The 16,653-nt window shown below is 38.9% G+C and overlaps 1 protein-coding gene across 6 annotated transcripts in view; it reads right to left on the bottom strand.

The window, feature by feature from the left end:
- The window catches only part of elavl4 (ELAV like neuron-specific RNA binding protein 4), a 134,460-nt gene that overhangs the window by 68,703 nt on the left and 49,104 nt on the right, over nucleotides 1-16,653 (bottom strand). For all 6 annotated transcript variants that reach the window (XM_051653937.1, XM_051653941.1, XM_051653936.1 and 3 more), the window contains exons 2-3: nucleotides 8,998-9,084; nucleotides 2,718-2,958 (exon numbers count right to left, since the gene is read on the bottom strand). In XM_051653937.1, coding sequence (XP_051509897.1) covers nucleotides 2,718-2,958; nucleotides 8,998-9,084 — 328 coding nt within the window. The remainder of the gene's footprint in view (nucleotides 1-2,717; nucleotides 2,959-8,997; nucleotides 9,085-16,653) is intronic.

The following is a 16,653-nucleotide window of genomic DNA, read 5'->3' as shown; positions in this document are numbered from 1 at the left end:
TGTGATGGGGAGGGCCAGACAGAGGCTACAATTGAATTAAATTCCAGATAGACTTTATGGTTGGGGTTGGGAGGAATTTGATTCATAGTGTGGAACTTTTAACTTTAAAGGCACTTTAACTTTGAAATACAATGGGGACTCTTATTTTGAAATGCTTGTGCTTCACTGCTTCTAGCTGCTCATTCAAACAAATAAAGGGTTATAAAATGTGCACTCCTACAATAATCTACAATGTATTACAAGTAAACATTGTCATATTTCATCAACACTATTTGACGTCATCATCGTCAACAGTTGATATTTAGTGATAGCTTGTCATAAATTTCCGATATGGCTTAATGATTGCAAACTGCTCTACAACAGCTGGAAACACTTACAAGCCCCAGCCTGCATGGAGAAATACTACAGTGGCAAGTTTTCACGTTGGAGGACGCAGCACATGCATTTATTTAATTAAATCGTATTCTAATGATATAAATGAAATTATATGATAATCACATTAGGTCATATCACAATTCCTGTCTTTCTGCCCCCAAATATAAGACCTCTTTAAATAAAAATTAACAGCTTTTGTTGTATTACTTAAGATATTTAAGACTTTCTATGACCTTAAATTTAGGAAAACTGAATTTAAGACTTAAGGATCTGCAGGAACCCTGGACTCCTTGTTCTACTTATTTGCAAAAGGAATGTAAGTAAATCTAAAATGTATATTTCCTATTTCCTAAATACAGTATCTACAGTATACTGTATAATCCTAATGTCGATACTTTGGACAGGTTATTCTTCAACTACTTGTCATGTGTGTATTCTTGCCTTACTGTATGACTGTATGACTATATTAAATAAAAGACTGAGCCTTAGGTCTCTGGTGTATTGCATGCACAAAGCCAGAGGTCAGAAGGAAAAAGATGAGAGTGTGTGAATATATGTAAAAGTGCAAGCAGAGGAAAGAGAAGGATGTATAAACAATCTGGGGTGGCACTGGCTTTACAGGCCAAAAGAACAGTAGCTGTAGAAAATGGTTCTTCACTGCGTCAAAGCTGACGGGTGGGGGAAGAGGAAAAAGGGAAAAGAAGAAGCCTGCCTATTACGCTGCAAAGGCCCAACGCTTCTCACCTTGTTGAGGGAGCCGTCTCTCTCTGGCTTTTCAACAGACATGTAGAAGGCTCTCTCATACATCAAAATTCTTTGAAAAGCTGAGAAGTGACTTTTCGTCGACGTCCATACCCTATAGATGAAAGCCGGGCGCGGAACTAAGGAAGACTGATCCGGACAAATATTATGACATTAAGGTTCAGATACAATCTGTGCTCTTACACTCAGATGCCTGCAATCTATTTTGAACCCCTGAAAGCAGTTAATGATGGCAGTAGACAGAGCATGCAGCCTTTTAGCTCCTTCTGCTTTTGCAATGATCAAGAAACGATTTGTTAGCTTAAAATTCTGATCTGGGAAATTGCACCCCTGGGAACCCAGTGCAAAGAGTGCAGTACAAGGAAGAACAGTATTTATGATCCACTATGTGTTGCTGAGACATAACAAGGACAGCATTAAGGCTGGCCGCTTACAGCAGATTCCCCAACTTTATTGTACTGGACAACAAGCAATTTAATAAAACAAATTCCTGGGTTCCACTTGGTGTTCGCAACTTAATCCCCAAGACTTTTAGTGAATTTCCCACATATAAACATGTAAACTGAAAAAGGAATATGTGTCAGCTCTAATGACGATGTTTCTAATGATGATTCTCTTGCACAACCATCTGACTGATTGGCAAAGAAATCCTTCAAAAAATGGTCAAGAGCCAAGCGTCTCTCTCTCTCTCTCTCTCTACTTTTGTCTCAAAACCATTGGCTTTAGGACTGGCCCTGTTTTAATGAGATTATCCAGAGCGAAGTGTCACTAAGCAGGATATAAAATGGAGGCCATTATCTGGCATTATCTCTGAGCAGCCTTTCCATCCATCTGCTTACCACCCACATAGTCACTACGGTGGGATTAGAACTCTGATTAGCAGGGGAGTGCTGCTTAAATACCTCTATGTCCTCTTTCTCTCTCCCCCCTTCTGTCTGGGCTCTGTAAAAAGACTAGCCCTTGTTGCCCAGTGTTACAAACACCAGAAATTTCCTGGAATTGCAGTCTGATCTGATACAACTGTCGAACAGAATCCCAAGTGATTGGGGTGGTTTCAGTGTAAGACTTAATTTTAAACTAAGTATTCAACAGTGGTTGGTTGCCAGTTCTTTGGAAGGATGCAAGGTTGTTGGTTTCTGAAGGCTGTTCACCTTCAAAATCATGAATGCTATAAAGCAGTGTCCCTCATTTTTCATTTCAAATTTTAACATCACAAAGTTAATAGTTAAAAGGTAAAGGTGAAGTGTATAATTTCTGTGCCACTAACGTCATCAAACAAAATTGCAAAAATAATGTTTTCAAACATGTTTCCCAAACACTCCCCCCATCTGTTATACAAACAGATAGTCCTGTCCCATACTCATGCCATTGGTTGAGCCAATGTTGCTATATTTGGCTGGTTGGGATGTTAAAACAAAAAGAGCAATGTTTTGATAGTGCCATAGAGTTTACACTTTTTGGAGAAATCAACCTATGAATCGCTCACTTTTTGTTGTCTCTGCACATTAAGCAGTTTACCATCAGTTTACCATCTAATCAATACAGTTTACTCTTTTGTAGTTCCCCATCTACGTTAGTACCTGTAATTTTGTCTCGAACCAGCTTGCAGGACTCAATCTCGCCAATGCTGCCAAAGAGGCTGCGGAACTCTTCCTGGGTCATGTTCTGGGGTAAGTAGTTGACGATGAGGTTGGTCTTGCTGTCGTCATTAGAGCCACCGGTCTGCATGGGCGAGGGGCAGCTGCGGCTGTTGCTGGAGGGCCCGTTGGCCGTGGTGGAGTTTGGCCCATTCGTCACCTGAGGCTCCATGTTGCTGATTATCTGTGGAAACAGGAACAGTTGAAGGATGTGGCATCTCAAATGTAAATCAATTTACTAATTCCTAACAATGAAACATCCTTTTGTTTGATTGACTTCTGTTACGTCATTAAACTTTTAATGAATTTGCAACATTTAGCATCAACAAATCTGATTTATTGATTAAAACACTTGATAACTAACAAAATGTAAAAAAAACAAAACATGAAATTACTCTTTCCTATATAAAGAGTAATAGCACAGTGTTTTCCAGTGAAAAATATCTAAAGCATAAGTCTAAAAAACTAGTGATATTTAAAGGAATAGTTCATCCAGAAATCACCCACATGTTGTTCCAAACCTGTATCACTTACTTTCTTCCGTGGAACACAAAAGGAGATGTAAGGCAGAATGTCACCCTCAATCACCATTCACTGTCACTGCATCTTTTTCCCATTCATTTCCAAGTGAATGGTGACTGAGGCTGTCATTCTGCTGAAAAATTTATTTTTGTGTGCTACGGAAGAAAGAAAGTTCTACAGGTTTTGATCGACCTGAGGGTGAGTAAATTCATTTTAATTTTTGGGTTAGCAAGAAAAAAAAAATGCCAATGGGGTAAGAAAAAGAAATGTGATTCAATATATATTCTCTGAAAACCAGTTTATTATCTTACACAATTTTGCTTCCCAAGTAAATGGATCTTGTTTTATGGATGTTTAGATATTTTTACTGGCAAACAAGACAAAAATACTGATTAAGAAAATAGTTTTTTTCAGTGAGGGGTTTGAATAACATGTTGTAGATGTTGCAACTAGAACAACTGTTAGCTGCAAAAGCTCTCATACACACTCTAAATTGTACAATGCATGACACTTACATAAGAACTGTTTATGCATCTCTAGACTTTCAGTAGCTTTCTTTCCCCCCTTCCCTCCCCCTCACTCTATCAGTGATATTTTTGAGTTTGGCTGTGCGTTTTGATGGTTGGCTCAACTTGACAGGGTAACAATGTGAGCCCTTCAGCATGGAGCGACTGTCATAGTGAACAGCGTTTGCCACTGGTTAGCCATACGCTTTTAAGAGCAGGTGTTTGAAGAGGAGTTTGCTGGCCCTGGGGAAGAGGAAACAAAGAAGGCCCCCAGTCTGTACTGCTTTTTAGCCTCAAACGTTTTATTTTAAGATCTTTCCACACTGCAGATAAATGTATTCATCCATTTGCATAAAGAATGTTTGTTTGTGTGTGTGTGTGTGTGTGTGTGTCATTTTGAGGGTGTTTGGTGACATCTAGAATTGTCATATTCTGACTGTCATGAAGGTTGAAGATCAACATATTTGTGTGTGTGGGGCCAGATCTTCATGGTTGCTTCCTTTAAAAGCACACCATGAGATATACTCAAGGGAATAAACAACAGCTACATCAGTCAATGGAGCACGTTGACTTCACTTTAGCTTTAACACCTTTTAAAACGCACAAGCCTGACCTTCTAAAACCTTCTGGACAGACATGGCAAAGCCTAATTACTAGTGATGCGCCAAAATGAATATTGTTGAACAAAACTAAAAATTCTGGACACACTGGGCCACAAAATGAAACCTAAAATGTGTATTTTAAATTAGCCTTGTTTTGAATAACTAAACATTTGTATTAATATTATTTTTTAGTATATTTTTTATTTATTTATTTTTTTGTCTTTATTTGGCATTGCTTCAATAAAACCTAGACTCCAACAACCTTTAAATTATTGTATTATTTTAAAGGATGAATTTCATCAACTGTAAAAGCAATTGTTTTTCCACCAATACATCATCCAACATCAGTCGGCATTTAAATAAACTATATAGACCCAAGCATAGAGGTTGATTTATATATTTTGTTTTTTCCCCCTTGATCGTGTTTTTAGAAAGCCACTGATTGTAAAAAATCTTGATTTTTAAGCATATTTATTTAGTTTTGGGGTGAATTTTGTGGGACTTCATTTTACTATGGCAGCCTATGGGAAAGTCTTGATTTTTAAGCACATTTTGCTTGAGGTGACTATTGTGTTAGCAAGCTGTGACATTTAAAATGCAATTTTTTCCCCACAAAAAGTGTTGTTGTGATACAGTCAGCTACTAATTACTAACTTTTTTACCATTTAAAAAAAAAAGTATTTAAAAAAAGGTTATTGCTTAATAAGAAAATTATGCAATTCTGCGATGCTGGGTCTCTGAGGTTTAAATATGATTAAACATGGATCATTTCACAAGTCTGCTGCTTTTTCTTCATGTTAAAGATTAAAATAACAGTTAAAAAATTGCATTTTATAGCATTTTTATAAAAATGTTGGTGCATACCGACTAATGACTCCTGGATTGTGTGCTCTATGTTATAAAGCAACAGATTTTGGGACAAACAATCTCTTGATGGCAGACAAAACTGTCATGCTGCAGCTGGCATGACCTGATTGTAGCTATTTCTAAGCTGACTCTGTAGATCACCCATGTTTAATATTCATCTTCTCTTCCTCTCTAACTGGATGTGGTGTAATTCAGATCAAGATCTGCAGTGGGAGTGAAGAAAAAGCATTCCTGTTTCCTTCTGATAGATTCAAGAGTGGAAAATAATAGAGATGAAGAAGGAAAAAAATTGATCTAAACTGAAATTCAGCTGTGCTTATTTTTAGCGCTTCAAAAAAATACTCTTCATCTGCACTCTGAAGTGAGACTCTCCTTTATCAAAGTGGGCATATTTAGAAAGGTTAACAAAAAATGTTCACCACCTGACACCAAACTTGTGTTTGCACTGTGAGTATTTTTGAGAAACACACTGGCACACTGTTTTACATTGTAAAAAAAAAAAGAGAGAAAAAAAAGCTATTTAATTGTGCATGATGAGAAGCCATCAAAAATATCCTAAATTGTTCTTGTAATGTTTCTCTGCTCTCCCTAATTGTTCTTTTTTTTTTTCTCTCCCCTTTTCTCTCCAATTTGGAATGCCCAGTTGTGCTCTAAGTCCTTGTGGTGGTGTAGTAACTTGCCTCAATTTGGGTGGCGGAGGACGAATCTCAGTTGATTCCACGTCCAAGACCGTCAATCCGCACATCTTATCACATGGCTTGTTGAGCGCGTTACCGCGGAGACATAGCGCACGTGGAGGCTTCACGCTATTCTCTGCGGCATCCGCGCACAAATCACCACGCACTCCACTGAGAGCAAGAACCACATTACAGCGACCACGAGGAGGTTACCCCATGTGACTCTACCCTCCCTAGCAACCGGGCCAATTTGGTTGCTTATGAGACCTGGCTGGAGTCACTCAGCACGCCCTGGGATTTGAACTAGTGAACTCCAGGGGTGGTAGCCAGCATTTTTTACCACTGAGCTACCCAGGCCCCGACCCTTGCCTCCATTTTTAGTCTTGTATACAATCACATTTTCCAATGTGACAAACTGAAAAAAGCTGCCCACAGCCCATAGAAGGCCAATCTGCAAAGCTCACAGGATATGCATGTAAATGGATCCTGGGCAATTCGTCTCTGCAGCACAGAGGGATAGAGCGACACAAAAGGACAAAATAGCCATCACGGCAGCAGGTCTTGATTGGTGTGGGTGCATGTGTTTATTTGTGTGTGTTTATGTGTGTTTGCATGAAAGGAGAGACTTATTAAGTCTGGTTGCAGCTCCTGCTGTGCACTGTTCTCTCAGAAAAGAAAAATGCTCAAACCTCATGGGAAGAGAGCTTGAAATATTCCAGAAATGGATCATGAAAGTAGACACCCTTCATCCAGAGACCTGTTGTGTCTCGATGGCCAATTAAAGGCTTGTTCTTCCTTTCTGATCCTTTCTGATTTCATCAGCACTTAAATGCTGCCTTTTTATTCTGTACCTGAACTCCCTTGTTTTCATATTGGGAAATATTTTTGTAAGATAGAAGGTCACTAAGCAATAAGAAAAAGGCAGTGCGATATTGTGAATATACAGTAGGCACAGTTGAAGGATGTTGTTAAGATGTGGTAATAGTAGGCTTTGAGCATGCAAAATTATTTCGGGCACCGCAATGGACAGAATGTCATCTCATGCTTGAGGGTTTCTAATAAATAATAAATCATAAATAATATTATATCCAAAATATTCAAATATACCATCTATCCACTTTCCTGCTTTGAAATATGTGTTCTCTGTATTGAGCCAAGTTGTCAGTGTGTGACGTTTCGATCTTCTACTGGTCACACATCTTTTTGTCATCCGAATTCAAAGATCAAAGTTCACCAAACTTGAATTTTCCTCTGCAGCGAATTGCAAAATAATTTTCACGTGAGCTTGCTTTTCTGGTCTCCTGAATTTGGATGCATGTGAATGGAAGTGAAAGGAGTGTGGAGGGTAGTGTGACCACACGTTTAGGCATGATTCACAATATAGCACAGCCATAAGTGCCTTTTCGCTTTTATAAAACTATTACCACATAATAAAAATATTACAATTATAGTAGCTAGGTGAAAAGGAGTTTTGTGTCTTAGCTGCATCAATTTTATGAAATGTTTTTGGATACTGTTTATGTAAATTTCTTAAAACAATTGTTGAATGGTGACCTGTGTGTTTCTTCTCCATTAATTGTGCTGTTAGCAATTTCAGTCATTTTACTAACTTCTACCTGACTTAGATCGTCCCCAATCCCTTCAACCACAGGCCCTCTCTTCAAAACCCCATGCTCAAAAGACATGTTAGCCAACCCATACACATTAAAAGCCAGAGAGCTTTTTCAGAAAAAAAGGGCAGGCTGCTCCCCCGCCACTTTTTTGCTGTTTACAGAGGCTTTATGTCTGCCACTGAGACAGGTGCAATTTTTCAGGATATTCATATCACACCTATTTCAGTGATGTCTGTCAGGTAGTGGGGACATTTTATGTGTGGCATTCAAAAAAAGTCACTTACAGCACCTTAAACTGGAATAGTAAGATATAAACTACTTCACTGGAAATCTCTGGTTTGGTTGCTAGCCAAGGCAGAGCCTAGCTTGTTCTATCTGTGCTGTAGCTGTAGTAAGCATTGAGACAGTTAGACAGACAAACAGGCTAGGCAAGTAAACAGGAAGACAGTCTAAGCCATCACTAAGGCCTTGGTGTCAGCTGGGGGACAGACATCATCTTTCCTTTGATTCAACCGAACAGTAGCCCCAGATTACACTCCTTTATTTTTTCCAACGCAATGGCAGATATGCCGACTGTTTCTGAACGCTGCTCAGCTCAACTCAGGGCATGAGAGTGTGTGTCTGCATGTGTGTGAATGCGGGAAGGAAGAGGCTCTGCCACTCTGTCTTACATAAGTGCCTTAGAGGACGTCAGGACAGGGATAAAAATACAAGTTCAACCAGTCCAATGTCCCTGAGTCATACAGAGCCAGAGGTGTGTGTGTTTTCATAGCACTGCGGATAGATGCATTTTGGTGGGTGTCTCTGATACCTGCCATTTCAACGCGGCACTTTGATGGCCTTATTAGCTAAGATGATGAAATGTCAGGCTTCTATTCCGATGTGTGTTTTTACTGGTAATGCTCTCCAGTCATTACCGTGGCCTTCTGATGCTAGTGCTCTCCCTCCTATAGATGTCTGCTCTTATTTATATGGCCCTGTGACAGCTAAATACAGGGGAAAACAACACTGGTAATAGTCTTCAGGTTCAGGTAAAGGAGAAATAAAGGGCTGTTCTGAGTGGAATCAAACTTTATTGCAAATCAAATGTGAAACTGATATATTCATGATCTAAGATGATCCTTTTAAAAAAATTATTGGAAAATACTCACACCCTAAATGTGCACATAATAGTTACTACTAGCACAAGACATTTAAATGAGGCACAAATATTACACATATTGACAATACACCATACATTCATAATATGTTATCAAGTCCATCAAGACCCTCCTCCCCTTTTATTTTCAACTTATTATTATTTCTAAAACCCAAATTTTTCTATACAAGGCGTGCTCTACCCCTGCATGCAGCCGCCATCTCAAACTTCATAGTAGCAATATAGCAGAATATTAATGGGGGTAAAAATGGCGGTTAGTGGGCAGCAGTCTCCTTACCATCTTTGGCTGTGTCAGCAGTCCCTTCTCAGCCCAGCCCTGGAGCTGCGGCAGGTCTGCCTGACGCCACTGAGTCTCTGTCGATCCCTACGGGAAGGGGGGCAGGGTCAATATTCAAACATACCCATATACTCCATACCAAATAAACACTCCTGACGGTCTCCAGGCACACTAAAACACATAGGTGGCTTCGATTTGGACTGGAATGGCACAGTTCAAAAACTATTTCAATCTGGTTGAATTTAGATGGGGTTTAAATATGCTAGGGCACCACATAGTGTATCTGGGTGCTATAGGTGCAAAGAACAGTTGCTATAGAGAATTACTTATTCACTTACGAAATGGAGGTATTTATTTTTTTACACTCCAGACCGTGGAAAAAAGCTGAACGAATTTGGGTTGAATATATGAGAAACTGCAAGTTGTGAAAAAACAGCAAGGCCCCTGATTGTAGATTTAATATCATGGATTTTTCCAACAAATCCAGCTTCGTAAACAAGACCTTAAAGGACCAATACCGAGGCTGCCACAAAAAGCTTGAGCTGTGAAGGCGAACAGCGAAAACAGCCAATTTAGGAAAAGAGGGAGACTATGAGCGTGACATTTATGTTTGATGGATGGAATAGAGGAGTATAATAGGAGCCATCCAGCAATACATGATGGAGGGGACTTCTGCATCAGATAGGGGTGGTAAGGAAGTGCTCCGTGTCCTCTGCAGATCTTTAAAACTTTCACGAAATCGCCCAGGTGTTGGGATATAGAGAAAAATGGACTGTCAGCTAATGAGAGAGGAATGGGGCAGACAGGTGGATTATTGCTGACAGCTCTCAGTTTTGTGTTATCTAGGGCATGGGTCTGTAATTTAAAAAAAAGCCTTATGGGATTTTTGTTTTTAATCTCTAGTGCCACCTTGTTTTTTAGTTTTAGTGAGGACCGCAGGGTGTAACAACACACTTTTATTGTTCTAGTGATGCAACATCAGTGTACATTCAGCTTGAAACTTGATTTCCATGTGAGTTATGTGTATTTGTTCTCTAGTGAAACAACAGTTTGTCTCCATGAACCAATCCAAAGCATCAGATCCACATGCTGAATCGTTCAAAATGACAACTGGGATGACACAGCCAACTGATGCATCAGATTTTTTGGTGCATCATTCACAGTAAGGTCTAAAAAACACTCACTGTTACTCTGGTTACAGAGGACAGATCAATTTCCGCAGGTGACAGAAGGGAGAGGACAGACTATAAATGAATTCATCTTCTGTTTTCACTGACCTTTTCTCAAAGCTCACAGGAATCAAATATGGAAGATGTAACAATGGAGAAATGGCTTTTGTTCACTTTCTTTCTGTCTCATTTTCTCTCTTTTTCTATATTGCTTTTATTGAGAAAACAAAACAACTTCGGCTATTGCTCATAGCAATTGTGATCATAGCAATGTAAGCAAACATGTAAATTAAATTAACATTTGTTTCTTTAAATCACTTATCACATAAGCCAGAAGAGAATAGCCATAGGATGGAGGATGTAAGCTTAATGAGAAAGTTAATTGAGACTTCTATCATTACTATTCACCCTCATGTTGCTCCAAACCTGTATGACTTCCTTTCCTCCATCTCAATGTCACTGTATGGAGAAAAGACGCAATGAAAGTGAATGAGACTAACATTCCGCCTAGCACTTCCTTTTATGTTCCATGGAAAAAAGAAAGTCGTGTGGGTTTGGAACATCATTACGGGGATTCAATGATTACAATTCTTAGTTTCAGGTGAACTATCCTTTAAAGTCTTTTCTCTTCACATTAACATTCTCAATTAACTTTTTGACTTACACCAACATACGCACACAAAAATGTAGATGCTTAAAAATACACCGATAAAACCAGCACGAATCGGTTACAGTTGGTGGTTATCAACATTTGTATTAAAAACTTTTGAGGATATTAGCATTTCGGACATGGCTCTGTCATTGGCTCCAAAATATATACAAACAAAGGCATGCACATCCAATTTAGCAGATATTAGGGTGTAGAATCCAAAAACCTCATAATACAACTAGTGCCCGACCGATATATCGGTCGGCCGATATTATCAACCGATATTAGCCTTTCACCGGTATATCGGTATCGGTGTATATTTTACCGATATGCGCCGATATAACAACTTTTTTCAGAACATATAATGTAGAAAACAATGCTTTAGAATTGGTGTCATAGCGTAGTTTGTCCAGCAGAGCGCGCTCCGACTCCATTGTTTGTCCAGCTGACTCTGAGCTATAGTTTGTCAGTGCAGTCTGTAATGTAGCAGACTGAAAGATAAACATCAGAGCATCTTTTTGCAGCTCAGCGGTGGTAGATTGTGTCTGTTGAGTGTTGATTTCATGCTATATTATTACCTAGTTGGTGAAACGCAATGCTGGAAAGTAAAATAAACAACGTCTGTCTTTTACTCTCCGTGACAGCGAGCTTATAGCTAACTAGCTAATCATGAAGCTACTTTCATTGCTTATCAGCTGAGTGGAAGCTAATGTGTAAACATGTATTCACCAAACTGTTTTGTTCAGGATTCACAGTTTGGTACCCCCTTCAACCGAACAATTCCAGTCAATGCATTTACAAAATGTAATATTTAAAAGTCTGGTTTTCCACTGTTGAAAGTTTCCCCTGAACTTGTATAGCAGAATACATTGTAACACCACTGCCGCTGTTTATCTCTTGTCTCGACAATATTAATATAGTCAGCATTTGACTGATACTAAACAGTAATACTGATGTTTATTTAGCTATCTATTTTATTTTTATTTATTCTTTATTTCAATGGTCAGCAATTGACTGATACTAAACAGTACTGATATTTATTTAGCTATTTATTTTATTTTTATTTATTCTTTATTTTAATGGTCAGCAACTGACTGATACTAAACAGTACTGATGTTTATTTAGCTATTTATTGTATTTTTATTTATTCTTTATTCCAATGCTCAGCAATTGACATACTAAACATACAGTACTGATGTTTATTAAGCTATTTATTGTATTTTTATTTATTCTTTATTTTCTCAGTGTTCATTTCTAGAATTGTTGACAATGTAAAATAATAATGTCAAATATTCTTTGATAAAAATATTTGTTTGAGAAAGCAGCCTTCTGAGTACCTTTGCATAGTCATAGCAAAATTGGTGAAAAATCCACATAGAAAAGGTCTGTTTTCATTACAGTTCAAAAACGAATTATATCGGCCACCATATTGGTAATCGGTGAATAAAATCGGTATCGGTATTGGTCTCAAAAATCCCATATCGGTCGGGCTCTAAATACAACAGTAGAAAACAAAGCAGATGCACACCTAAAGCAATCCATCATTGGCTACCAATGGAACAGGGATGTTATATTACTTTGTATCATACAAATATTCCATGCTTCTCTCATCTGCTCACATTATGTCCAATAAATCAGCCACTTCATCACAACAGAACATTCTCATCCAAACAACCCATGCTGAACCCCAACCCGACCCAAACTGGAATCACACCAGACTCAGAAGCAGCTTGCACAATCATCTCCATGTGCCTGTAGCCCGTATCAAACACCCCAGCTGCAGATAACTGGCGTCACAGAGGTGCTGTTAAAACTGAGAGTGCCAGCCACAAAATGGAGGTCACTCTTAGCAGCTTTATATATAAAGTATATATATATATATACAGTGCATCCGGAAAGTATTCACAGCGCTTCACTTTTTCCACATTTTGTTATGTTACAGCCTTATTCCAAAATGAATTAAATTCATTATTTCCCACAAAATTCTACAAACAATACCCCATAATGACAACGTGAAATAAGTTTGTTTGAAATATTTGCAAATTTATTAAAAATAAAAAATGAAAAAAATCACATGTACATAAGTATTCACAGCCTTTGCCATGACACTCAAAATTGAGCTCAGGTGCATCCTATTTCCACTGATCATCCTTGAGATGTTTCTACAACTTGATTGGAGTCCACCTGTGGTAAATTCAGTTGATTGGACATGATTTGGAAAGGCACACACCTGTCTATATAAGGTCCCACAGTTAACAGTGCATGTCAGAGCACAAACCAAGCCATGAAGTCCAAGGAATTGTCTGTAGACAGGATTGTATCGAGGCACAGATCTGGGTAAGGGTACAGAAACATTTCTGCAGCATTGAAGGTCCCAATGAGCACAGTGGCCTCCATCATCCATAAATGGAAGAAGTTTGGAACCACCAGGACTCTTCCTAGAGCTGGCCGCCCGGCCAAACTGAGCGATCGGGGGAGAAGGGCCTTAGTCAGGGAGGTGACCAAGAACCCGATGGTCACTCTGACAGAGCTCCAGCATTTCTCTGTGGAGAGAGGAGAACCTTCCAGAAGAACAACCATCTCTGCAGCACTCCACCAATCAGGCCTGTATGGCAGAGTGGCCAGACGGAAGCCACTCCTCAGTAAAAGGCACATGACAGCCCGCCTGGAGTTTGCCAAAAGGCACCTGAAGGACTCTCAGACCATGAGAAACAAAGATTGAACTCTTTGGCCTGAATGGCAAGCGTCATGTCTGGAGGAAACCAGGCACCGCTCATCACCTGGCCAATACCATCCCTACAGTGAAGCATGGTGGTGGCAGCATCATGCTATGGGGATGTTTTTCAGCGGCAGGAACTGGGAGACTAGTCAGGATCAAGGGAAAGATGAATGCAGCAATGTACAGAGACATCCTTGACGAAAACCTGTTCCAGAGCGCTCTGGACCTCAGACTGGGGCGAAGGTTCATCTTCCAACAGGACAATGACCCTAAGCACACAGCCAAGATAACAAAGGAGTGGCTCCGGGACAACTCTGTGAATGTCCTTGAGTGGCCCAGCCAGAGCCCAGACTTGAACCTGATTGAACTTCTCTGGAGAGATCTGAAAATGGCTGTGCACCGACGCTCCCCATCCAACCTGATGGAGAGGTCCTGCAAAGAAGAATGGGAGAAACTGCCCAAAAATAGGTGTGCCAAGCTTGTAGTATCATATGCAAAAAGACTTGAGGCTGTAACTGGTGACAAAGGTGCTTCAACAAAGTATTGAGCAAAGGCTGTGAATACTTATGTACATGTGATTTTTTTTTTTTTTTTTCGTTTTTTTTTTTTAATAAATTTGCAAAGATTTCAAACAAACTTCTTTCACGTTGTCATTATGGGGTATTGTTTGTAGAATTTTGAGGAAAATAATGAATTTAACCCATTTTGGAATAAGGCTGTAACATAACAAAATGTGGAAAAAGTGAAGCGCTGTGAATACTTTCCGGATGCACTGTGTGTGTGTGTGTGTGTGTATATATATATATATATACAGGGTTGGGAGGGTTACTTTTGAAATGTACTCCACTACAGATTACAGAATACATGCTGTAAAATGTCATTTGTAATGTATTTCATTAGATTACTCAAGGTCAGTAACGTATTCTAAATACTTTGGATTACTTCTTCAGCACTGGGAGATTTTTTCACTTGTTTTGACTATAAAAACTCTGCCAGTACAGTAAGACAAAATACACATGTTAATGCATTCTCTGAAAAACAAAAATATCTTACGCAGTGTTGTTTCTAAAACAAGATGAATCAAACTGATCTTGTTTTAAGAATTTTTAGATATTTTTACAGAAACAATACAAAAATTATTATCAAGAATAAGATTTTTGCCCTAATATCAAAGGTCTTACTAGAAAAAAGAAATTATGATCCAATGTGAATTTTCTTGATGAAAAATATGATCGTGCCTGGTAACATGCATGTAAAATGACTAAAAAATAGCATTTTAGCTTAGCGTAAAGCTGACAATTTACACAAGGTAAACTATTTCTTCTGCTCCAAATGTACTTCTGTCTGCTTATATGAATGTAACGCATTATAAGAAAGTGTTTCACCACTGTTCAAATGCACTTTGGATCGCATCATTTATATGTATACATTTTTCTAAATAACTGTATTCTAAATACCAATGATTTAAATTGTAACTGTAGTGGAATACAGTTACTTATATTTTGTATTTTTATTCCCGTTACTTGTATTTCATTACTCCCCAACCCTGTGTGTATATATATATATATATATATATATGATCTAGCTGTTTTTTCATGCACTCTCATGGGATTCAAAGCCACCGAGGAGAGGACAAGAGGAGGATTTCAACTTGAAATGCTCTTTCTCAAGCTATACTTAAAGGTTTTTGCTTATTCATACTAGGCAGGTGCATGTTGCCAGTGGATGACCTTTACCTTCATTCATCTTTTACCTCCTTTTACAAAACAGCAGGAGTCCAGTAAATAGCCCTGGACAAAATCCCTTACAAATAATACTCAGTCAGATAAATAAACAAATTTTGAGTTAACAAAGACTACAGGCGGTAGGTACAGTTCTCCTAAATATTTGCAGAGGTCGCCGCACTAGCCCCAGACTCCTACCCTCCTGTGCACTAAACTGCCAGAGGGGATGCGAGCTGTCAGAACCCATTCAGGTATGCAGCTTCATACATTTCTTGTATCTTAACTTTGGGTCAGTAAAGTTCTCTATGCGTATTGATTTTTGTTTTTCTCTCCCCATGTTTTGCGTGGGCTCTCCTCCTCTGTGGGACATCTCCTTCAGAGCCCTCGGGTCAGGCTGCCACTCTGGTAGATCAATCAGGGCATTAATGTGGGACGGCATGCACCAAGACTGCTCCGCTCCGTCACCATCGATCCGCATCTACTTTACCGAATGGATTTTTTCTTCTCCAACCTCCCTTGCTTCTCTCATTGAGTACCTCTCTCTCTCTTCCTCTTCTCCTCTAAGGGACTTTGTATAATAAATGCCTCAGTATAAAAGCAATTTTTCATTTAACTTTTGCTTGACACATTTTCCTCTTCTCTCTTTATATTACAGGATTGATAGAAATCTCCAAAACAGTTCTCTTTAATTTCTCTGCCTCTCTCCCCTGAGTGACTGTGATGGGTCTGGCTCAGCCAGGACGGTAGTGGATAGCAAAGGACCACACCCTGATTATATTATCCCATCATTAAAGCGGGCCTCATTAAATCAGTAATGATGGCTGTTGTTCATTTGGCCCATGACACATGTTCTATCTTTGTGTCTGTTTCTAAGAGATGGGTTCCATGCTACCGTCTAAGAGTCCAATGAATATCTCAGAGGAATCTCTCTGACCTTTTGCTTTTCAAAGGCAGGATTCACTTCCTGGGTTGATGTAGGGTGACTAAATAATGACAGATCTGTGGAGTAATAGATGAGGTTGAGTACAAGGCACTGCAGAAACATAATCAGCTGAATACTGAAAGCCGTTTTGCGGATCTCTGATGTTTTGAGTTTTTGCTGATCTCCTACACTACATTTTGGTGTGAAGTTCTATATTAATGGGATAGTTCACCTTAAAATGATTTTTTTAATATAATTTACTAACCCTCATGTTGTTCCAAACCTGTATAACTTTCTTTGTTCCATGAAACATAAAAGGAAATGTAAAACAACATGAGGGTAAGTAAATGATGAGAGAACTGACATTTCTGGTGAACTATCCCATTAATATTGAATTTTAATTATGTAGATTAATTTTTCTAAGCAGATACACTGTATTTCTAGGTAAGCACATTGTAAATACCATTTAAAGT

The sequence above is a fragment of the Myxocyprinus asiaticus genome, chromosome 24 (assembly GCF_019703515.2).
Source record: "Myxocyprinus asiaticus isolate MX2 ecotype Aquarium Trade chromosome 24, UBuf_Myxa_2, whole genome shotgun sequence".
NCBI lineage: Eukaryota > Metazoa > Chordata > Actinopteri > Cypriniformes > Catostomidae > Myxocyprinus > Myxocyprinus asiaticus.
Note: the sequence above shows the minus strand (reverse complement) of the source record. Positions and strands in the feature narration are given on the sequence as shown.